This window comes from Marmota flaviventris, chromosome 1 (assembly GCF_047511675.1).
Source record: "Marmota flaviventris isolate mMarFla1 chromosome 1, mMarFla1.hap1, whole genome shotgun sequence".
Taxonomy (NCBI): Eukaryota; Metazoa; Chordata; class Mammalia; order Rodentia; family Sciuridae; genus Marmota; species Marmota flaviventris.
The window spans coordinates 20,466,073-20,491,259 of record NC_092498.1 but is presented as its reverse complement, the minus strand read 5'-3'; the positions used below and the strand labels follow the sequence as shown (position 1 = coordinate 20,491,259).

At 36.9% G+C, this 25,187-nt stretch overlaps 1 protein-coding gene across 1 annotated transcript in view; it reads left to right on the top strand.

Moving 5' to 3' along the window:
- Exoc4 (exocyst complex component 4) overlaps window positions 1-25,187 on the top strand; it is a 765,522-nt gene that overhangs the window by 513,735 nt on the left and 226,600 nt on the right. Inside the window, exon 11 of the mRNA XM_027950110.2 lies at window positions 24,824-25,043. Coding sequence (XP_027805911.2) covers window positions 24,824-25,043 — 220 coding nt within the window. The remainder of the gene's footprint in view (window positions 1-24,823; window positions 25,044-25,187) is intronic.

Sequence of the window (25,187 nt, the reverse complement as noted above, 5' to 3'; positions counted from 1 at the left end):
AAGTACAGCTTTTCTCTTACGTTTCTTCTCATTTTTATTCTTACATTTTGTGAGTGTGTAAAATTAATGCTGTTTTTCATATGAAGACCAGGCTCTAGACCAGGCTCTATCTAAGGGAACTTTGTGGTTTTGAGACATGTTGGGGATTACAGCTGGTGACAGCTCTGAAGAAACACCTGTGTGTTTCTTGCATCAAGCAGTTCATAGATCCCAGGTTAAGGATCCTGATTTAGGGAACCTGCCACCATTCCTATGTTCCTCCTGTGGTTTGGGATGTTCCTTTCAGAACTGATGAACTTCCCAATATGGAGGTTCCTTGGAAAACTTGAAACAGAAACACGATTTGACCCTATTATCCCATTTCTTGGTTTATAACCAAAGGGTTTAAAAGTCAGCATACTATGGTGACCAGTCACTTCAATGTTTATAGCAGTTCAATTCACAATAGCCAAGCTATGAAACCAGCCTAGGTGTACCCTACAATAGAAGAATGGATGAAGAAATGTGGTACATATATACAATGGAATATTACTCAGCCATAAAGAAAAATGAAATTATGGCATTTGCCAGTAAATGGGTGGAACTGGAAACTATCATGCTACATGAAATAAGCCAGTCCCCCAAAAAGAAAGGTCAAGTGCTTTCTCTGATACTGACCCACAACAAGGGAGGGGTCATTGGACTAGACAAGGGGAATGAAGAGATGGGAAGAGGGATATGAACAGGAAAGACAGACAGAAGAATGGATTGGACATATGTTTCCTATCTGCATATATGAATAGATGGCCAATGTCACTCCACAACATGTACAACCACTATAATGGGATCCTATTGTAACAAGTTGTACTTCAAAGTATATTCTCCTGTAAAAAAAAAAAAAAAAAAGAATTGATGAGCTTCTACTCTGATCAGTTAAATAGCCCATACTGTTTCATCATTTTAAATGCCCCAGAATGTACTTTTCACGTTGTCCTTAGAAGCTGATTACTTCCTTTACAACTCAGGCATTTTCATTTTTTAAAATATCAAAAATCTGCTGTAGAAGAAAATTGTTCACAAAGAGCAAAAATCTAAATTACTACACCATGATGAAGCCATAGAAGAGCTATTGTAAAATATGCATTTTTATCGCAAAATGAAAATGGACCTGTAAAAACAGACTAATATTCTGGGAAAAGTATATAAAATAGTATGCATTTGTAGTTCCTCGAGTGTCAGGTCGTGGAAGAGAGCAGTCAGCTGCAGCTGTCTGAATGGATTTGGAGGCTCATCAGTACAGAGAGGGCCACGTGGCGAGTCCTCTTTCCCAATGTTCTCCTTACTTTGGAATGTCAGCAGGACCATTGTGAGACAGGAAGGTGAATGTAGACACTCACCTTGGCTTTGCTGAGGCATTTTTCTCCCTTACCATCTTTTTCTTTCCCCTATGAAAATAAGCCAATTATTGGGAAAGCAAGTCCAGTGTTTTAAATTAGCAAATGAAAACATTTTATAAAAACTGAGTCTCAATCTTCAAAGACAGGGCTCAGGTTGTAGCTCAATGGTAGAGTGCTTGCCTCGCATGGATGAGGCCCTGGGTTTGATCCTCAGCACCACAAAAAAACAAATAAATAAAATGAAGGTTAAATTCTTTATTTAAAAATCTGCAAAGAGCAGCTTTAGCTGGGAGCCTTTTAACTTCATTTTCTCATCTTCATTAAGACTTTTAATCCTAGTGATTTAAAGAGGCTCTCCCAGAGGTGATCATACTCTGTTAATCTCAACTTTGTTCATCAGGAGCCTCATGTAACTTTTGAACTGTGGCTCTTAGATATACAGCAACAAGAGGACCTTCAGCCACATGTTGCCCTTCTCACGACAATGAAGAGGCCTCCCTTGCATTTATAGAAGGTTTTTTCCTCCATCAGTCCCCCGATACAGCGAGAAACTGATGGAAGAGTCGGATGTGAGGACCTCGTGCATAGAGAAGCCATTTAAGCCATTTCTCTTCATATATTCCGGTTGTTATTTTGCGTCAGTGTGGTTTGTGGGTTTTTTCCAGTTTCTGTTTTCAACTTTGAATCCTTTGTGAGGCTTTTAAAGCTCTTGTCTCCTAGCTGAAGAAATAACTGTTTCAAGAAACCATGTTGGGGCAGGGGTTGTGGCTCCGTGGTAGAGCGCCTGCCTAGCCTGTGTGAGGCGCTGGGTTCAATTCTCAGCACTACAGAAAAATAAATAAAGGTCCACCAACAACTAAAAAATGTATATATTTTTTAAAAAAGCTGTACTTCCTCAAGAGACTTGAATAAATAGGGTGATCTTTTCATCTTTGCTGTCAAAATCAAGTCTTAGCCTAAGTGCCTCTCCCAGTTTCAATGGTGAATTACTTCAGAAAGCCTCTGGCAGCCTATCTCCTCCTCCTGGTGACATGGATGCTACCTGGCCTACGTCCCAAGCCCAGGAGCAGAGCCTGTGTCTTCTACGTTAGTGTTCTTACTTGTCAGTGTTTGTGCAATCTCAAAATTAAATCACCCTTTTCTCAATTTTGAACTTCCTTGGCTTTCACTTAGCACCTGAAAGATATTACCTTCAACTCTTTCAGCCCAGATGTTCCTTCCAACTTTATATTAGGTCCTTGCAAGCTGTCCTGGCTGCTGCTAATGGCCTGAATGTATCACAGATGATGAGCACTGATCACTTTCTCTTCAGGAGAGTGCCCTTTGGCCTCACTGAGGAAGCGTCTCCCAGTCTAATCACTCTGCATATTTTCTTATATGTTACTTGCTGTGCATATTTTCTCAACATGCTAAATTGAAGATGCTACGTATTCATTATTTTTACAAAAATTATTACCCAAGCAAGTTTATATATAACCATTGTTGAATAAACTATTATCCTTAATAAATAAGAAATGAAGATACTTTAAAAGGACAGAACAATGGTTAATGGGTCTGCTTTTCCCTCAAGCCGCAACCAAGAAAATATAATCCTCATTAAAGGGCTGTAAGTTGTCAGCCTAGCAGTTCAGTGTGCTAATGTCTCCTTGCTTTTAGTGCTGTTTTAGTGTGTTGACCCTCTGTTCCCTGCAGCTGGGAGTATATTAGTCTTTGTGGCCTTTGGGAATGAATATTCATAATGAGATAGCCACGATGACTCAGATCCCTTTTAGGGCCCTGAGGAAATGACTTCCTAGCAACTAGGAAAGCCAAGAAAAAGGCCAAATCATGTCAGCATCCCATATTGAACCATGGGATGAATGAGGCTGTATTGAAAGGATCCAGTGATTAAACTGAGACCCAGAGTTCCATAGTTATAAATAGTGTAGCCATGTCAGAATTCTGGTCTTTTGATTTCCCAGGCCTTGTTCTTTCCATGACATCATGCTATCTCCATATTAATTTGTCTTTTCCCTTCCTAAGGTTCTAAACCAGGGAAGACATGAAATGCCAAATATCTAGCTAGTATTTGGCCATGATGGTGTGACATCTGTGACAACTATCAAGGACTATGGAGTGGAAAAGCGTTCCTATAACTATGTTGGTTCTTAGAAGTAAACACTAGTTATATTTTGAGGAATAATTTTACCAACTATATCATATATTTTCCTCTTAAAATTATTCTTCTTATTTTTAATAATTTCTTTATAAAACATTCTTAAGTTAACAACAGAGTTTATAGAATACCCGTTACATGCTAATCATTAGGTTACCCAGGGTGGGGAATATGGAAAACATGTGCTCCTCCCTTTTTAAGTTATTTTTTCCGAATTGAATTCATCTAATCTTAAATTTTTTCAGTTAAATTCCCTTTAACTTTCTCTATACACAGTTCATTTTACTCTTTAAATTTCTAAGTGAGATTAGGTAAAATGAAAGAACTGTTTTAGTTGCCCAAGGTGACATCATTTGGATCCCAGACTAAGGCTGTATCTTTTCTGGGCTGGGTACCAATCAAACATATGGGGGAAAGGGCTGTATTCGAAAGATGGCCAGAGAGCCACTGCTCCCAATCAAGGTTGCTGAGGAAGTATCTCAGTTGACTGAGGGTGGAGTAGATGGCTTTGTCTGTTACAGGCATGACATTGACATAACATTGGGTTAACAAGATTATTTTTAGTGATCTATGTCTTTGGTTTTATTTGGAAGACACCTGACTTCATAGATGGGGTCCTTCCCCAGTTATGTGCCTAGAAAGCTAATTATTCAGTCGGAGGGTAATGAAAGACCCTGCCATCTGTCTGCCGATTTAATAGAGTGTCAGCATATCCCAAATAGGAAGTAATTGGATTGACAGACACAAAGCCAGTTATTAGACTGTTATTATCTGATTGGGGAAAAAAAGCAGACAGAGAAGCATACAACTGTAGCAAAACTAATCTGATGATGTCTGTTGTTCCCAGAATGCATAGTTCTCCACACAGAATATATGGGCTTTGAAGCCCCTGACCAGCTTAGGAGCATTTGGAGTTCCTTTTCTCAGAATTCATCTCTGTATTCTTATTACAAATCATTATAATGCAATCTAATAAAACACAGTTTGCATAAAGATGGGGCCCATTTATAAAACTGTCACCACAGCCACTCTATTAATAGAGCCATTTTAAAGATTTATTGTGAGCATATGTTACTTTTTACAGGGGTCCAGATTGAGAGCTGCAGGATTTGAACATGCAAGAATGTGCTACTGGTGATAATTTAAATTTTTTTAAAAATGAAGCTATTCTTCCCAAGTGATGTCGTTAGACGCGTACTTTTTCGTTGTCAGGTGTAATCGTCAAACAACAATCTTGATTAGGCACTAGAAAAGGGTGACAAGGTCTAGAGCAGTGTTATTTACCCACACTATTTGCTTTCTGAGGTTTTAGTTTTATTCCTGGGTACCACTGGAGATCAGGGAGTATGGGATGGACAAGATACGATGAGGGTTTGGAAGCAGCACTGGATTTGGTGCTTTATTCACTGGCCAGCTGTGGCTGGCTGGATCTGATGGGGAGGAGGTAGTAAAGACATTGTCCCCCTTCCTTCACTAATCAGTTCAGTGAGAGCCAGAACCCTGCTCATTGGAATTCCTGGAGTTTCTTATCTTTGGAGCTCATGGAGAGAGGTAGACAGGAGTCCAGCAAGCTTATGTTTATTCAACAGTATCTAAAGAGCACCTGTATTGTGCAAGGCACTTTCCTAGGTCTTAGGTATACAGCTGTGAATCAACCAATGGCTATGCCCTCAGGGGGCTTATGTTCCAGTGAGGCAGATGGAACATAATAAGCAAGCAAATCCATAGATGTTCTATTGACTGCGACAAGTTCTGTAAAGCAAAATAAAACACTGGGTACAGTGGTGCACATCTGTCATCACAGCAACTTGGGAGGCTGAGGCAGAAAGATCACAAGCTCACGTCCAGGCTTAGCAATTTAGTGAGACCCTGCCTGTCTCAATTAGAAAAAAAAAAAAAGGACACTACCCAGTGGCAGAGTGCCCCCTGGGTCCTTGGTTTAATCTTCAGGACTAGGGGTGGTGGGGAGAGTCAATGAAAGGAGATAGCAGTGCTTACGGCAATATTTTAAATGTCAGGCCTTCCCTGAACATCTTCAGAAGGGGACATTATGCAGACTACAATGACAGAGTGAGTCCTGTGACTGTCTTGAGAAAGAGCAGCACCCGACAGAAAGGCAGCATTTTCAGCCAAAGTTATTATAAATGTTTTTCTCCATGTTACAGCCAGCTTCCTTTGCTTTGTAATAGTCCCCAACTTTGATAGTCTGAAATTATGGAATTAGGGAACTGTAAACTCTAAATAATATATAAATATATGATAGTGTTAGTGTTAGTAAGCTCTAGAGAACTCCATTATTGTAAATTGAGCCATTACAAATTTTTGAAGGAATTTCTTTCTAAATACACTGAATTTATGGTGACATAAATTTATGACACAAATATTCTATTATTAATTTGATTGGCACATTTACAAATAAATAAACAAATCCATTATTAGAAGTATCACCTACTGTAAAATGAATGCTACCATATTTCAGGAACTATACTTATATATATTGAGGGGCTGTATAGCATTATTGGAAAACTACCAACTTTATAATAATCCTCCAGGGAATGTATTATTTCTCCATTTTATACATTAGGTACGTGGGTGGTCAGGGAAGGTCCCCTGTTAAATCCAGGAGAGCTGAGATTCCATCCTACGCCTGTCTGACACTAAACCCTGTACTCTCTTCTTTGTACCATGTTGCCCAAAAGATGGGCCCTCCAAGTTCTTAGGTGAGTGGCAGACATGTTAGGAACCATGGGAAATGTGGGGAAAAGAAAAGCCAAAGTCCTGTGTTCAGAGAAATGAAAATACTGTTGGGGGGAGATAATTACAAGAGAAATAACAGAGGACAGTGAAAGATGAGGTATAAACACATAATTGCATTCCTAGGACTATGAAAGAGGGAGATTAATGTAGACTGCAGACAATAAGCCTGAAGCTGAGCTTTTGAAAGACAGGTAGAAATTAGGTAGGTCAGATCATAGAGTTCCAATCAGATAGGGGTGTTGGAAACCACTTCTGTACTTAGGGTGAAAATCGAATATGATGATTACCCATGAAAATTACTTAGCAAGCAAAAGATGAACTACTGTCTCTCAATATGGTAAATAAATACAGTGCAGCTAGATTTTTCTCTAGTTGTCCCCGCTTTGGTTAAGCTCCAAAAGAAGTATTTACCTTATAAATAATAGGCATTATATTACATTTTAAAAATCGTATCTTAAAATACTAGATCACACAGTCATATTCAGAGTTTCTGGACACTGACACGAAAGGCAGCCAGGAGCTGCACCTGATAGAGGATTTGTGTCTCCCTGTCCTACTCACCCTGGGGTATATTTTCCTTCAGTGGGATGGCAGGCTAAATGTCTTGTTGTATTTATGTTGCGCCCTTTCTCTCAGCCCTTGCATTATTGATTGTATATATGTTAAATATGAATATTCTAAAACCTTACTGAAATAGGACATGTTCCATTTGAGAAAAAAAGAAAAACACTAGCAAAAAGTCGAGGGTGGAAATAATTTTGGATTCTGATGAGATAATATGCAAATGAGCATCCTGCCGAGAGATGGGAGAGCAATGGGGCCAGATCATAGGATAGCCTTGAAAACCAGAGACAGCTCAGGAGTCACATGTTGGAAGTAGAAATAATTGCAGGTTTTTGAGAAATGGAATATCATTGTGGAATAGATATGTAATGCAGATTAATCTGCTGATAAAATGTAGGATGGGTAGTAAAATAGAAACAGATAAAAACCAGTGTAAAGGCATGTGTAATAATCTAGGAAAAGAGGTGGTATAAAGGAAGTATTGACCAACCATAGAGATGGAACTTGTTTGGAGATAACTTTATTTTCTTTTCATCTTGCTTGATCTCATTAAAACAGTTTAAAGGAAGCACATTATTATTCAATCCCAAGAATTTGGTGACTCAGCTAGCTGTAACTTTTTAGAATGTATTTTTTCATCCACCCATCCATCCAATCTTCTTTCCTTCCTCTCTAAATATTTGGTTACAAACACATTCCTTCCCCAGATAAAAGTCCCAGCATAGCACCATAAGACGTTGGTGGCAGTTAATTAGGTGATGAATGTGAAAGTAACTCAACAATTCTGAAAACATATTTGAAATGGTAAGATTAATTTTATTATTTAGTTGTCATTCCTTTTGGATTCTCTTAAAATCATATTTAAATTATGTAGGCAGATTACATATTGCTTGTATATTTCAAAATACACACTGTATATCGTTCAATGATCTAGTTCCTAATTATTCTGATTCCTATTGCATTTTTATGACAGCATCTCCTAGAGAACTAATTGATCAAAAAGGAAGACTTTTTCTTTCCTCTATCAAGACCTAGAATTATCACTTTGGTTTTCTCTATGATGCTCTTAATGAAACATTTGGAACTCTAAGAATAACAATTGTCCTCTTCTGTTTTAATAAGATTTCTTTTTTGTTCTCATTAGACAGTATTAAGGACAGTCATGTTAAGCACTGTATTTTTGATCTTCTGATAATAAGGTTTTCTTTCTTTTGGTTACAAAAGGCCAAATAACCTTACGAATGGCATCCAAAAAAAGTTCATTTACGGAAACATTCATGGCGATCCCCTGGTCATTGCTTTCAGAGTTTAGTTGACTGAAGTAACTGACAGTGTTGACATCTAATTATAATTTTCTTTTCCTATTGGGAAACCTAGCAGGCAAGGGTCTTCTCTTCTCTAATAACAAACTAAAAAGTGTCAAGCAAGTATAACTTCTCAAGTCTGAGAGCAAGATATGAAATTTTTAAGATCATCTCATGTTTTTGTTCCCTTCCAGCATTTTACTTACATAAATTATCTTGGGGAATAGAGTGGTTCAGTGTTACCGTTGAAGTTGATTAAGCCCATCCTTTCCTAACTGAATAAAAGAATTGTTACATGGCAACTGGCCAAGAGCTACAACCTGCACGACAGACACCTACCAGATACTGGAACCTGGTGTCAACAGGGACCAGGGTAATGAGAGAGCATAAAGGCAGCTCCCTTCCGGCCCTGACTGCTCTCCTAGCGATGCCTTCTACTCCCCTGCCCATTTCCAAGGCTGTGAAGGGAGGAGAGCATGGAAAGTTTCACTGGAAAAGAATTTTCTTCTTGTTGGCTGTGAGTTCAACATTATTTACTGGCTTTCCCCAGTTTATATTCTGTTGTTGGGCAAGTATGTTATGTTTTCTCTTTATGAATAATCAGGAGGCCCACTCCTCCCCTCCTCCCCTCCACTCAGATTTGTCCTAGCAGCAATATTGTTTATAATTCCTGAATACTTCCTGAAGTAGATTCTCAGAAATATAAATTAATTAGAGCTTGCACAAATGAAGTTAGGTCTAATTGTCATGGGAGAGGGATACAAGCATAAAAATTATCATAAAAACTGGCCGACAGCAAATGAATATATATTTTTTCACATATGCTCAGCTAAACATAGCCCCGGGTAGCTAGTTTGCTCCATGGCCACTCTCACAGCTGGCTTAACTTCCCACTTTATGTAGGATGTTTGCACTGAGCATCTGCCAGGGCGATATGCTTGGCATTGTGGGGAAGGTAATGGTAAATCTAACCCACACCCTACCCTCAAAGGAACTAAAGCCTAGAGCGCTATAAGGTCTGTAAACAAATCAAAGAGTGGATCCTAACAGTGCTCTTGGCTTGTCTAAAGTATAATTCTGAAACTCTTTTTTTCTGTGAATCAGTGGGTTGTTTTTTTTTTTCAACCCACATTAAGAATTGTAGTGTGGTACATCCTATATGTGTGTAAAATAAAATAAATATATATTTAGAAAAATTATGCATGGTTTACTATTAATAAATGTAATACACTCTAATATTTCCTATCCTGTTCAGTCTTCCTCTCTCCCCCTCCTTTTCCCTCACCACCATACTATCTGCAACTCTTTGTTTCATGACATTAATATAGCATGAGGTGTGGTTTGCACTCAGCATGGTTTTGCCTGAGCTATAATGACACAGGTTCTGTGTTATGTTCATTTTCTAATTTTCATCATCCAGTCATGCTTGAGGTGTGGTAAGCACACTCAATTTTCATAGATACTCAAATCTCCTTACAACCAATTTTTGGTCAAACCTGATGAATGGCACAGATATGTTCCCTATGATCCTGACCTAGAGAAATAAGAAAAAAATGCCAGTGTTTCCTTCTGTCACCTCTACTGAGGTGAATGTAAAAGGATAATGAATTCTGTAATATTGGGAAACCATCCATATGGTGTAAGGGTAGGCGAAAACATATACCACCCTCAACTATTAATACATTTCATCTCACTAATGGTCTCTTTTATTCAGCATGCTGTTGAGGATTTTTCTGAAACCATGACTTAAGGAATGAAATCTACCTTCAATTATTTATGGTTTAAATTAATGCAAATAAGACTTCCTGGCTTGCTGTGCTGATGCTCATTAATAAATATTTCACTGGGTATTAGGAAGAATCAGATTGACTAAATGAGGCTCTTTTTCAATATAAACAAAAGCCCTTGTGTTTTCCACCACTGTGCAGGCCGATTCCTAGGTCTGGCTTTCATCAAGGCAAATGAATATTAGATGGGTGCATCCACAGAGCCATGGGTCCCTGTGGGAGCCAGAGTCAGCAGGGGCTCTGCAGTGAAATAATCCTTCAGTTAAACCAAATTTAATCTCATTAGCAGGGTAATTGTGCTGCTAGGGGAAATGGCCAACCAGGTTAAAGAGAACCCACATAGTCTAATTACTCTTCCACTCTTGTCATTGGAGAATAGAGCATTGAACTAAGAGGCAAAAGATGCAGGGATTCTGTGCTTTGGCCTATAGTCTCGCGTGTTGGAAAATCCCAACACTTCCTGTGAACTGCATGTGTGTCATGTCCTACATACTGGGATCCTTTCCTATAAACACAACAGTAATATTAGATCCTGTCACACTGCTCCTTTTTATATATGCATTTTACCCTCTTACTTTTCCAATAAACTTATGCACATCAGAACTCACCAAAGTTTTAAAGCTGTTCAGAATATGTTAGTGTAACAGAAAGTTCCAAACTACCAAAATGTCCAAAATTTAGTTATGCAAATCTTGATTACCATATTTCTACTCATTGGGGAGTTTTCTAGAATCATTGAATCTGTAACCATATAATTTACATTCTTATAACCTTGTGTGCATAGGGGTAGCCATTTTTAGGATGTGGTTTGGAAGAAAAATAATGAACTGATTAGCAGCCAGATCAGGGCTCTAGACAGTCTTAAAACTTGATAGCAGTGTGACCTTCAGCAAATTACTTATCTGAACTATAGTTTTGTCATATGTAAACCGGAAATAATTATCAATATCCAAATAGCCCCCAAAGCAGAATGAAGTTCAAATATGAAAAAGTCCTTTGTAAGCATTGACACACACTACAGGTATGAGATGTCCTCATGCATCCATTTGCACTATATGATGTGGCATCGCTAGCTCCTAGAGCACAGCTTGTTCATAGTCAGTAGATACTAGTTTTATGTTTTGGAGGTTTAATATGATGTTTCAGATTGTTGCTGACATTTTTGTTTGGTTTTGTCTTTTTGGGTTTTTGTTTGTTTGGTTTGTTTTGTTTTGTTGGTGGCATCGGGATTTGAACCTAGGGGTACTGAGGTACATCACCACCACTCTTCAATCTTTTTTTTAAATTTTGAGACAGGGTCTTGCTGAGTTGCCCAGACTGGTCTCAAAATTGCAGTCCTACCTCAGCCCCACCTGAGTAGCTGGGGTTAAGTCCTGTGCCACCATGCCCAGGTGCTGCTGGGATCTTATGTGAAGGATTATTGCTTAGAATTTGTCAAAAATAAACAGACTTTCTTTTTAGAAAAGAGAGAAAATACATTGAATACCTTCTGTCCAAGAAGGGCTTATGTCACTTCCAAAACAAAGTATGCTTATGGAAAGTAACATAAAAACACTTAAAGATATTAATAAGTAAGAATGTGATGTAGTAACAACCTGAATGCATAAATAGTAAATGCAGAACTAACTCCTGAGCTTGTAGTTATCATGCCTGCGGCCATAATTTTTCATTGTGGATCTCATAAAAATGAACAATTTTATGTTTACTATCATACTGAAATAAACGGTGTTAAAGGGACCTGGCTGCTGATATGATGGCTGGAATTTTTAAAATAAATTTTCATATACAAACAACTTCTACAGGCCATTCTGTTTCCTGCATGTTCTTCTGTAGTTAAGAGCAACAATCATCCCAAGAATGTCACACACTGAAAAACGTCACCTGATTGCAGAGTTGACTCTTGGACAGCTGTTTTGTCTGCTGTGTTTTTTTAGGTATTTGTCATCAGCATAATCCAAAAGAATATCAGTTCTGCAGAAACTGATAATATTGTAATTCTTTTATGGGGGATAGTTTTTCTTTGGAAATGCTGTGTGTTCCATCATTTTAATGACTTCACAGTTGATACATATTCACCTGGAAGTTCCCAGCCACACAGGAGACTATTCTTTTTCTGTCATATTCAGTATACAATGTAATAATCTATACTTTCCTACATCTCAGATTTGTGAGCAGAATTTTAACTCTAGTATAGCTTTACAGAGAATATGGAAACAAATAAAATGGAACTTTAGAAATAATAATTCTTTTATTTTTAGATTGGCTGATGTTTTATTTTGTTTTTGATTGACACATAATAGTCATACATATTTATGGGATAAAGTGTGCTCTTTTAATACATGTATATATCATAATGATCAAATCAGAATATTCTCATAATTAAATTTTTTATATTTAGATAATTATATATTTAAGTGTAGTGATAAGAAATAAAACAGAGAGATCTCATGTATCCTTTACCCAAGAGGAATAATCATTCTTTAATTCCTGTCTAGTAAGTCAAACACAGGATATTTAGCTTAGTTCACTTCTGATATTAAACTGGTTTTACACCAGTCCAATTTGTCATGTTGAATCCCTGGCCAAAAATGAATCTAAAAAGTGAGACTCTTTTCAAGTAGGAATGGACTCTGTAGAAAGTAAATTTGAGAAGTACTTTGAACCACTATATAATAATAACTTTGGGAATATTGTTGCAAGATAATTAGATATAATACATGTTATACATTGGCCTGGGAAAGTGGGGATATAGTAGCAGAGAATGAAACCAACAATGATAAGAAATTATTATTTCTTAACTGAAGTAATGAAGTATGCAAATAAATGAATATGTAAGTAGAAAAGTGTAAGGGTCAAGGCTCATATCATAATTGTTATGGTCTGTCTGTGTCTTGTGTCCTATTTGTTGACTAGAGGATCACTTACTACTTTATAGGTACTTTTTTCTCAGAGCACTTTTCATTCAGGTTGGCAGGTAGTCAAGTGACAAGAAACAGAAGGGTGGGGTGCAAAATAATCATAAGTTAAGTTCAGGAGCAAGGTCAGCTGCCAAATAGGCTCATTAGAGATCATTCAAGATGAGTTTCCAAAGTTCATTTGTTAAACATAACAAAATCCATCCTGTTGAGCAACCATGGAGGAGAGAACCGAGTAGCCTGCCTGTCTCTTCCACAACAGGATACTGTGATTTTATCCCAATAGGTTCACAAGCCGTGTCTTTTTTTTTTTTTCCTACTTAGTTGTACATGACCACAGAGTGGATTTTAATTCATCATAAAAAAAATGGAGCATAACACTTCAGTTCTCTGGTTGTACACAATGTAGACACCATTCATGCAATCATACATGTACCTAGGGTAATGATATCCATCTCATTCCACCATCTTTCCTTCCCCCCTAACCCCTCCCCACCCTCCCCTTTGCCCAATCCAAAGTCCCTCCATTCTTCCCATGCCCATCCCCCATCATAGATCAGCATCCACTAATCAGAGAAAATATTCATCCTTTATTTTGGGGGGATTAGCTTATTAGTATAATATTATATATTATTATATTATAATATATTATATTATAATATAATATAATTAGTATAATATTCTCCAACTCCATCCATTTACCTGCAAATGACATAATTTTGTTCTTTTTTAATGCTGAGTAGTATTCCATTGTGTATATATACCACAGTTTCTTTATCCATTCATGGATTGATGGGCATCTAGCTTAGTTCCACAGTTTAGCTGTTGTGAATTCAGCTGCTATAAACATTGGTATGGCTATGTCACTATGGACTTCTGTTACTAAAGCCTGAGTAGTGTTTGAATTAGGAAAGATTCACTGAAGTTTACATTAGAGAAAAAGACTAAGTTTAAATTTGCTGATAATTTGTCTTTAAAATGCCTCATTTTGACACATTTAACTTAATGCCTGCATCATTTCATTTTATATATGTGTGTGTGTGTGTGTGTGTGTGTGTGTGTATCTCCTATTTTGATTTGATATACTCAATTCTATCTCAATTATTTTATCATATTTTTATCCAGCCCTAGTTATTCCCTAAAATAGCTTTAAAATAATATGTGCATTGTATTCTAACCTTTAAAAAGTCCTGGCCTTTAACATCAAGTCTAAGTAAATTGTAATAATAATTTAATATTATTTATTAAAATGCTTGTTTGCTGTGTCCACTGTACTTAATATTCTGTTAGGTGCTTCAGTATGATTCAGAGATGTACAAAATATAACTGGTGCTCTGAAGGAGTTTAATTCTGTTATGAGAGAGAAAAACATAGGTAGAAAAATGACTAATATTATGATGTAATGAAATAAAGAAATTCGAACAAATAAGTAAAGTAAAGCAGTTTAAAGAGGTTTAAAGAGCAAGTCAGTTTTGAATTAGTCCTTGAAGGAAAGCTTCAGTGAAAATAATAATTTTTCAAACCCCTACTCTGATATGCCACAATTTATAAAATGTAGGGTGTACCATAAATAGACCACATGGACATTGTGAGAAAAGGCATGGAATTATTTTTCTTTCAGTGCACAGAGTACACATTAAGTGAAGTTTGCTGATGCATAAAAGTGGAAATAATGTCAGACTTACATCTTATGTACCTTACCTACATAGCCCCACATACTATCTACAATGAATAAGACATATTTTCTCTTTTCAAGAAACTTAAAACCTACTAGGCTACAGACCCCTCAACAGGAGTAATCTTTGTAGGTAGAATGATATGGTCACATAGAAAAAGGTCATTCAACATACACATATAGGATTAAGTGACACCTAAATTAGTGTCTGTAAGACACATGCCATTCAGGAATATTCTAGGTAAATGCTTCAGCATGTGCAAAGACCCGGAGGCGAGGGAGGGCAGGACACATGTACAAAATTTCCAGTAGTTATATATTCTGTGCTTTTGTGAGATAAATATGATAACTGTCTCTTTGAAAAATTGCAGGAAGCAGGGGTTGAAGATAGGAAAACCAGTTAGGAAACTGTTTTAGGAAAGCCTGAGAAAGCTTACATGTTCTATTCATTCATCTACATATCTCATTTAATAAGAACCTGAATTAGGGAGTGACTGTTAGAATTGGAGGCACAGGAGTATCTGCCTGAGTTGGTTCCATTCATATCATTTGCTGTGTGAATGACAGCCCTTGGACCATTACTTGTTCTTTCACTGTGGATGCCTGAGCACCTACAGCAGTATGGTGGACACACCATAAACATTGCCTATATAAATGAAGTCATGAACTAATGAATATTTGTATTAACAAAAGAGATTATATAAAACTGATGTCTCTAAGTCTGGAAGCTTCTTACATGAATAGAAAGCTGAGGAAAAATTAAAGGATGGTTTTTAAGCTTGATCCCGGGTAACGAAGGTGAAGATGGTACAAAAATAGAGAGCAAAGAGAGAATTGAAATAACAATTGGAGGGCATTGGTGATGAATTCCGTGTTAGGCGTAATTTGAATTATCAAGAGGACATTCAATTGAAATTTTCTAACAAGTGATTGAAATTGCAGATCACAAGCAAAAAGTGTTAGATATGATTCACCATATTGTGGTCTTTCATATATTAAAATATTTGTATTCAGCAATACTTAGACTTCTTCACCCACACAAGATCCCATTAGGGAGCCCACTGATGTTTTCAGCATGGACTTGGGACTGTTGGCTGTTCCCCACTCGCCTGCCCACCTCAAGAGTCCTAACCCTGAGGGTGAACATTCTAGAGGCAGTGATGTTAGAGGTGTATGTGAGATAGTCGAGTAGGCTTGCCTCCAGAGTGGTCTCTGGGGCTAAACTGTCCAAGATCAAATTTTATTCCCAACTCTTACTAGTTATATGACCTTGGGAAGATGACATAACCTTTCTATGCCTTTCTTTCCTCTTGCAAATGGCAGTTACAGAAGTACTTTATTTCATAGTGTTGTAAGGAATAGATGAAGCAGAGCATGATTGCCTTAAAACAGTTCTGGCATATAATAAGAACAATATAACTGTCAGCTATTAATGCTACTGTTATTTTTTCAGTTGCTCAGTTTCATCCTAGGAAAAATGGAGCTAGGAATAGTGCAGTCCTCTGGAGTAATTGTCAAAGTTACATGAAATACTCCACATAAAGCTCTTAAATCAGGACATGGTAAGAGCTCCATAGGTGTGAGCAATTGTTAACACAGCTTCTACTGACACAGCAACAGGTAAGACTTGCCAGATTCCCCTGTGTCTTGCATTAGAATAACTGAAGCCCAGCCTGATCTGGAGCACCTAAAGTAGAGTATAATTTTACACGTAACTTTCCAGGTGATGATAGTCATTTTGTAATAAGTTGGTTTTTTTTTCTTGGAAAAATTTTTGACAGCTTTATCTTTTATTTGAAAAAAATATAAAGGGGAGGTTATTTTACTGTAAGTAAAGTAAACTGAAAAGATAAAAATAGAATTTCAAACCTACCAGAAAAGCAGGATAATTTTGCCTTTGAGTTCTATATTCATAGGCCTTATTTATTTATTTATTTATTCATGTGCATTTTAAGGTGTTTAAAAAAAGATTTCTTGATATTAAGGGTTAGAGTTTAAGTCACTTCAATTTCCAAATTATATGCTTAAAAAACTTAACAGCTGTCATTTTAAAGAGCCTTACTTCGTTTTACCTAAAGTGCTTTTCAGTCAGAAGGGAACACTTAAATGCAGTTGCGAATCTCTTGCAATATACTCATGGTAAGAGTTTTAAAAGTTAAATTTGTTTGTAAGCCTGCAGAGTCCAAATTTTGTAGATAATATTCTTTTCTCCCTTTTCCTAGCGATTTTTACCTCTTTTCTTCTATAGTCTTACACATAAATTTCACTCATTATAAATAAGAGTGCCCAATTCCTTTTTATTTCATTACTTCTGCAAATTGTCTCCTAGGGGTGTGGGCCGAGGACATGATTGGACTTTGCAGTGATGAGCTTATTTTGCACTTTTACCCAGAAAATCTTTCTCTACAAAAGCACAGACAGTAGTTAGACTCAGCATGAACAATTACAGCCTGTTGGGGGAGAGGCTTTTCCTGATGTGCCAATGGCTTACTCCCATGAATTAAGAGGCAAATGTGCTCCAAAGTGCATTAACCTTTATGGATTTTTCTTCGGTTTTCATGTTCCACTGATTTATGGTCTTAAATATGCCTGTTGCTGCTGTTTCTGAATGAGTCCCTTGTAAATCATTCCTAAACGATCTTTTTCGACTCAGATAATACAAGTAAGTTGAATATATTGCAAATCAATTCCTCTGATCTTCTTTTCCTCTTTGCCCAAGTTGTTTTCCAGTGTTCTCTGTGCCTTAAACGTCATATCTGGGAACAGTCAAGGAAGTAAGAAACATGTCTTAAAAGGAGCCACATTTGCCAGGCTGCCTCTTTCTGCAGCTGAGCATTTCTGTTCTTTTGCATGACCTTACTTGGGTTTGATTCTGAAACCACACTTAACTTTAGTACAACCAGCTGGTCATCCTTTGTATAAGAATGGACTCGTGTCTGGCAGTAGAGTCTATTGTGGTTTCTAGGGATTTTTTTCCCCCATACAAATCAAACATGGAAGGGATTTTGAATATCCTGTATTCTCAGTCCACTATCAAGAGCTGTTTTTTATTCAGATGAATAATTAAACCTGTTTCCATCACACCTTCTACAATACAGTGTAGGCCCTCTGTGTTCAAGGATACTTACAGCTGTTAGCAGCCACAATTCTTGGCTGACATGAAATGGAAAAAATGGAGCTTTACGCTAAAACATAATTTGTGATAAGGAGGCTGAGCTAAGCAAGGGGCTTGGGAAACTCGAGTGAAATTTTATTTAATTTATAACTTAACTGGATAGAAATCCTATCAAGATAAAAATTTTGAGAATACTGGGTGAAATGTTGATAGTGCATGCTCATTTGTGCATTCCCAAAAGTGCATAACTTGCTATAAGAAAGTCAATTTTAAAATGCAGGTATTACATATGTATATGCTTTTAGAAATTCCCTACTGATAATCTAAAAAGAAAACTTCTGGTTAAATATTTACATCTACCAATATTAGAATTGAGGAAATAAGATCCATGCTTTACACATTCAAATATGATGAATTGACTTGCATACGTTGGTTATTTATTTTGTGGTTTATCCTACTTTACAACCTTAGGTTTAGGAAGCTGATTTGGATAATGTTCTTTAAAAATCCTGAAATTAGATGCTCCACGCACAGCCTTATACAGATCCTTTTCTTTGATTCCCATGGTCTTTTTCCCATATGCACAGATGTACCTTTACTTGGTGTCTGCCCATTCACCACTTGCAGGGTTAGGAAGTCCCCAGTGTGAAAACACTTCTGGAGATGAGCTCTTACCCTTTTGACAGGGTTCCATCTGTGTTCTAGCTTAACTTTGAAGTGAAGTATTTTCTTTCCTAATGAGATTCTTTTCACTGTTAAAAATTCAATGCTTTCCTACTTCCATAGAGTTAAGAGCCTTGTTGGAAAAACTGGACTTTTTTGATGATTCTCCTCTACATAATTACCCATCCCTCCTATCCTCCCACTCAACAGATCATTTAAAAAGTACTTACTAGGTAAAAGAACACAGGCAGTTTATTGTGGGAATTTGGGGGAAAGTAAAATATAGATTTGCTCATGAAAAAAGTTGAGGAACTGCGCACATTTTAACTTATGGAAATAATTCAACAGCAGCAAAATGAAGATTTTGCTTCATTCACTGTGAGGTTATCAATTTTAAAAAACCTGGAGGCAGCATTGATGTTGCCTAATACATGTTTGGTTTAATAATGTCATATTCGTTAGCACCATGGAATGAGTTTAAATATTCTCAAAAAGTAAGAAAAAAAGTAGTATGGACAAACATATTGCACAAAATGATTAAGAACAATGTGGAATGCAGACTGTGACCAGATAATACTCTTGTCAAAACAGATACCAGTTAACATTGAAGTGGTGGAGATGTGGCATAATTTTTTTTCTTCTTTTTAAATCTTCTATTTGAACTTCTCCAAATTCTTGGGAGTAGGGCATTAGTTTTCAGGTAGGTCATGTCCTAGTTTCAGAAACTATGGGTATAAATCACTATGGGTATAAAGATATATTCTTTATTTTATTCAATATTTTTTTCAACAAATACTTTCTGGGACTTACTGATTATTAAGGATATAGGGAGCAGTTTACACTTGGCTTCTGTGCACTTGGGGACTTGGTTATTCCTGCATCTATTACTGAAATATTCAAAGTATCACTCTAATCATGTCAGTTGCTGGTTATGGCTGCTCATATGGAAAAGTAAAGGATCAAGGTGAAAACAATCATCAAATGTCACACATTAATTTCTAGCCATTTGGGTCCTACATAATAGTAATAATAGAAATTATAAAAATAGCAGCAGCCATCATTTACTTAGCAGTTATTAACGTGTCATCCTCCATTCTGAATGCTTAATTTTTATTTCTTCATTGAATCATCAGAGCAATCTTATAGGGTAAGTATTGTTATATCCTTTTTACAGACTAGAAAAGTAAAGCTAAGAGATGCTAAGTGATCTGCCCAAGATGGTTCCTTCCAGATCCAGACTCTTGAGTACCTACTCTGAGTTCTGTACTGTTAACACTCTGCTTCCCTACATTGTTCCTTGCTACTGTGACAGTGGGTACAGTGAGTGAGGTTCGCCTCTCAGATGGCTAGAAAAGCTCATTTTCTATGTCTTTTCTGCCCAAGAAAGGGCAGTTTGCCCAAATAGCTTCTCATTTTTAAAATTTATTATCTTAATTTTATTTATTATAATGAAACTGACAAAGTTTTATATATATAGTATGTAGCACAATTTTTCAAATACACATTTCCAATGGCTAAATTGAGCTAATTAACACAGCTATCATTCATATTTACCATTTTTATAGGAAGAATACTTAAAATTTAACTACATTCTCTGTGATTTTCAAATATATTTTATTATTAACTATTTTATGCAATAGAGTTCTTAAATTTATTCCTTAACTAAAACAATGTCTCCTTTGATCAACATCCCCACCACCACCCTGCCCCGACCCAGCCACTAGTACCCATCCTTCTACCCACTCTGATAAAGAAGGGGCTGGTGAGACAGCCCTAATTTTTTTCTTTCATTCTTCGCACCACCCCCCGCTGCACACACACACCCATGTTTCACGCTTTCTGAACTTTGAGGTCTCTCAGGGTTCTGAGAGCAGATTTGGAAACATGTTGAATAGGTCCCCTCCAGTTAGAGATGACAGTATCAACCTGGAAATGTCTTTGTAGACTGATGAGTGTGCTTTAGGAAATGAATGATTTTTATTTGAAAGAAATCACTCAGCAGCAAGTGATGGGGCCCCTTTGTCTGTGGCGCTTGGAGCAGTCACATATTGTAGGGACACCAAAGACAAATAGACACTGGAAAAAAAGAAAATGTAGATAGTTTAGAGACTTCATTAGTCTGTTAGGAACAGGTTGACTAGGAAAATATGTGTTCTAATGTTTAAGAACATTTTGAAAATATAACCAGTACTTTCTGCTTAGAAAATCTCATTCTAAGTTGTTTGAAGAAAATAAACAGGAATTCTAGAATTGATTTAAAAAAGTAATAATAAAGGTAATTTTGAAGTATTTACTCATTAGCAAATTAATAAGAGCAGTTATCCTTTGGAAGCAGACCAAGGAGACCTGGATGCACCTGGGTGGGGGATTTCTCTGGGAGTTAGATGAGGTCAGAAGAGGTTAGCCTGCAGGATATGGGGTTGGAAGAACTTAAAATTATGGCCCTGGTTAACTACTTTTATTTCTCCATTTTCCTCTGCCTTCTTCAATTCACCCTTTTCTGAAAGAATCTTGTTCAAGGTCATGTTGAACATCAACATGTTGATGGGAGGGAAACATGGCATAGCACTGAACTATCTACATTTTCTTTTTTTCCATGTTGATAACATCAAGTAAGAAGTCTTATTGTTGTTTCTCTTGCTTCTCAATTCCTACTTTCTTTTCAGAATTTTTGGGTTGATTTTTTTTATTATGATGATCCAATAAATACTATGCCACCCCCTTTCTAACACACACACACACACACACACACACACAAACACTCACACACACACCAGGGCTAATAGAGTATTTAACTGGTGATATGCAAGATTATCTGTAATTTGTTAATTTAATAAGTAGAAGAAACTATTAGGCTGAAAGCTAACTTAAAGAATTATTTATACACCAAACTTTAAATGTGATCTAATTACATAGCAATTTATGAAATATAGTCTTTGATATGTGTAGGTAATTTTTTAACTTTCTAATTTAATTTTTAATCAAGCAGCTAATACATTCACAACTTTTAACAATCAAATGATTTTAAAAAGTTATAATTGAAAGTCTCATTCCCACTCCTCCTCCAGACTTCATCCCTGCCCCTTCCTCCTACATGTACTCTTTAGTGTTTTGTAAAACTACCCTGGGTGTCTTTATGCTAAAGTAAACAAATGAGGATATATAATTTTTATATAGAAATTATTATAGTAAACATTCCCAAATAGCTATTGATCCCCACTTACTTTTTTTTCCCCCACTTAACAATATATCCTGGAGATGTTTTCACATGGTTCATCAAAAGCTTTTGTATTTGGAGGTTAGGGGGAGCAGTACAGTATTCCACTATGTAGTACACCATAGTTTCATTTTCCCCTAATTGATGAACTATGGGGATGTTTCTAGTCTTTTGCCATAAAAACAATGTTAAATGTTGAGTGTCCTTATTCAGGTATAGCTGTACGAAGAATTTCCCAGAAGTGGTATTTCTGGGTCAAAAAGAAATGCATTTGTAATTTTGAAAGATACTAGTATCAACTGCCCTGTATTGTGCTATGCCGTGTTTCCCTCCCATCAGTGTTACATAAGCAAACCTTTTCCTCTGCATTTGCACCAATAAAGGATATTTTGAAACTTTTGGAATTTGGACAATTGCATGGGTGTAAAAATTGGTATCTCAGTATGGCTTACTTTGCATTTTTCTTGTTATGAACGAGGCTAAGCATCTTTTTATGTTTACTGGCCACTGTATTTCTTTTATTATTAATGGTATTTTCATGTCCTTTGTTCAGTTTTCTACTAAGTTGTCTAGGGTTTTCATTTTGATTTCTAGCCACCATCTGTAATATGAGTTGGACATGCATCTTCCCAGTTGGTTACTCATCTTGTCCTTTTTTTTCAATATGAGGGATGGAACCCTAAGAGTGCTCTACTACTGAGCTACACTCCCAGCCCTGTTTATTTTTCATTTTGAGGCAGGGTCTCACTAAGTTGCTGAGAAGGGCCTTGAATTTGTAATTCTCCTGCCTCAGCCTCCTGAGTCACTGGGATTACAGGTGTGTGCTGCCACACCTGTCTCTATTTCATTTCATTTTCCTTCTTCTCCTTTGTAAGGAACGTTTAAAGGCAGCCCTTGCTTTACATAGCATTGTAGAATGCTAAAAATGACCAAGCCAGTGAAAACCATGTGAAGCAATGTTAAGCAATGAGAAAAATCACAGTAATTTAAAAAATTTGGTCAAAACACTAAGGACTCTTAAACTGATATTTGTAAGTGAATAGAGGAATGAAAAATAAGAAAACTAAGATATATTTAGTATACTATAACATTAGAAACATTGAGAATTATGTTAGACAGCTTCTTATCACTGTAACAAATACTTGAGAAAAATCTACTTTTATTCATTTATTTATTTCTTTAATATTTATTTATTTATTTATAGTTTTAGGTTGACACAATATCTTTATTTTATTTTTTTGTGGTGCTGAGAATCAAACCCAGTGCCTCATGCATGCTAGGCGAGCACGCTACCACTTGAGCCACATCCCCATCCTTGAAAATCTACTTTTAGAGTAGGAAAGATTTGTTTTGGCTCATGGTTTCAGAGGCTTGCATCCATGATTTTTTGTCTCCATTGTATTAACATGGTGGAGCAGACTGATTACCTCATGGACATCGCAAAGTACAAAAAGAGAAAAGTTGGGACTAGAGAGAAATAAACCCTTCCAGTGCACACCCTAGTCACCCACTTCTTCCCACTAGGCCCTACCTCCTATAGTTTCATTTATGTCTCAATAAAGCCATCAGATTATGAATTCCTCCAGGATTAATTCATTGATGAAGTCAGAGCCCTCATATCCAATCACGTCCCCAAATCCCCACCTCTGAAGCTTGCTGCCTGAGGACCAAGCCTTTGCCACCTGAGCCTTTGGGGGCATTCCAGATCTAAACCATAATGAGAATTAAAGTGTTTTATTTCTTCTTGACAACCTTAGCAAGAGTAGTTTGAACAGTGTTTCCACCTTCATCTCATTACTTAGTGAGACAGGGTGAGAGTCTTTTCCATGTCTTGGAAAACTGTCATATCCTGTCTACATTTGGATCAGCTGCCAGCATTTGATCCTTTTTTGTTGTTGTGAAATATCTACACGAATTCTAATGTGAAGCTTTTTGCCAGCATCCCTTCTTCTGGCATCCCATCCTTCTCCATCCTCTTCCTTCCTTTCATCACAAGCACTTTCCTCACTGATGTTGAGAAACTCCCCTTTGTTCTGGCAACATGTGTCCCTCCAATGGCAGCAGTGTCAATATCCCCTCAGTCATCTGTGTCTTCTATAGCTCTATTTACATTCAGTTCAGATTTCACTTCCAATGCCATCACTTTTAGTTTTGTTGCTGTGCTTTTATCTTTGTTCTCCAATTCCCTCTTTCAATTATCCATTTTTATAAAATGTCACATGGGCTTATCGCTGGGAGACAAAGAGACAACACAACTACACACTTGGCTGCCTGCACATGAATGGAATAGCCAATGCATTTTCCATGCTCAAGTGGAGCCCTATGGACTGTGTCATGAGGCTGTCTTGCCATGACCAGTTACCAGTAGACTTGGAAAAAGTCATGTGATTGTTCACCGATCACGATGCAAGGCTGTTACTTACTTAGAGAATTCAGAAGAGCTGGCAACATAGTTTTGACTTTATGCAATTACTCAGAATTAATATACTCTGGTAACTATACGGTGATACTATGGAATTTAAATCATGTCAGGGCAATGATACTACCTAATGAAACCGTAGTAAGTTAAATTTGTGCATATCAAACCACACAATGCAAGGGCTGCCTCTTTTTAAAAAAGAACAAGAATAATGTAAAAAACTCTGCATACTCATCTCTGAGACTTGACCATTATTAACATTTTGTTGTGTATGCATCGAGTGTTATTAATAAAGGAAATAAAACATTAAAAATAAATTTTATATTCTTTGCCCTGCAGCTCCCATCGTATTCTCCTCCTCAACCTCCAAACTGATGTATCATCATGAATTTAAAGAGTATCCTTTGAGCTGAGGATATAGCTCAGTTGGTAGAGTGCTTGCCTTGTAGGCACAAGACCCTGGGTTCAATCTCCAGCAACACACACACACACACACACACACACAAGAGTATCCTTTATCCTCTCCCCTGACCCTGCCTACTCTCTCTCTTAATGTTTATAGGTGTTCCTGTGAAGGCTTCAGTGAGCAATATGTACTATTTGTAGGTGTGTTCTTTGATTTGTGTCATCAGTTTGTTTTCTGTTTATCATACTCTTCCTTTGCCACATGCAGCCTTAGTTCTCTCCTTTTCCTAGGAGTCATGTTTTTCTATTTCATCCTATTTCTATTTAATAAGTGAAATAAATTTTTTAAGGAAAATCATGTCTAGATGAATACTAGAGTGCTGACCTCTCTCCATGGACATGTGTTGTGGTGTCATGTTTATATAAATATTTTTCTGATATATTTAACAACCTTTTTACTCTGTCTTCCAGATTTATTCAGGAGATTGAGCATGCCCTGGGGCTTGGACCAGCAAAACAGTGCCCTCTTCGAGAGTTTCTCACCATGTACATCAAAAACATCTTCCTCAGTCAGGTCTTGGCTGAGATCAACAAGGAGATTGAAGGAGTCACTAAAACATCTGACCCTTTGAAGATCCTCGCTAATGCAGACACCATGAAGGTGTTGGGGGTGCAGCGGCCTCTCCTACAGGTAATAATCTTCCAGAATTTACTGCTTTTATCAGCAATTTTTATTGGCTTGGCAAGAGTTGTGAATTAAAGAAGAAGGATTACCATCTGTTTCCATATTCAGCAAGGACAAAACAAGAGGAAATAAATTAAACAGGCACTAGGG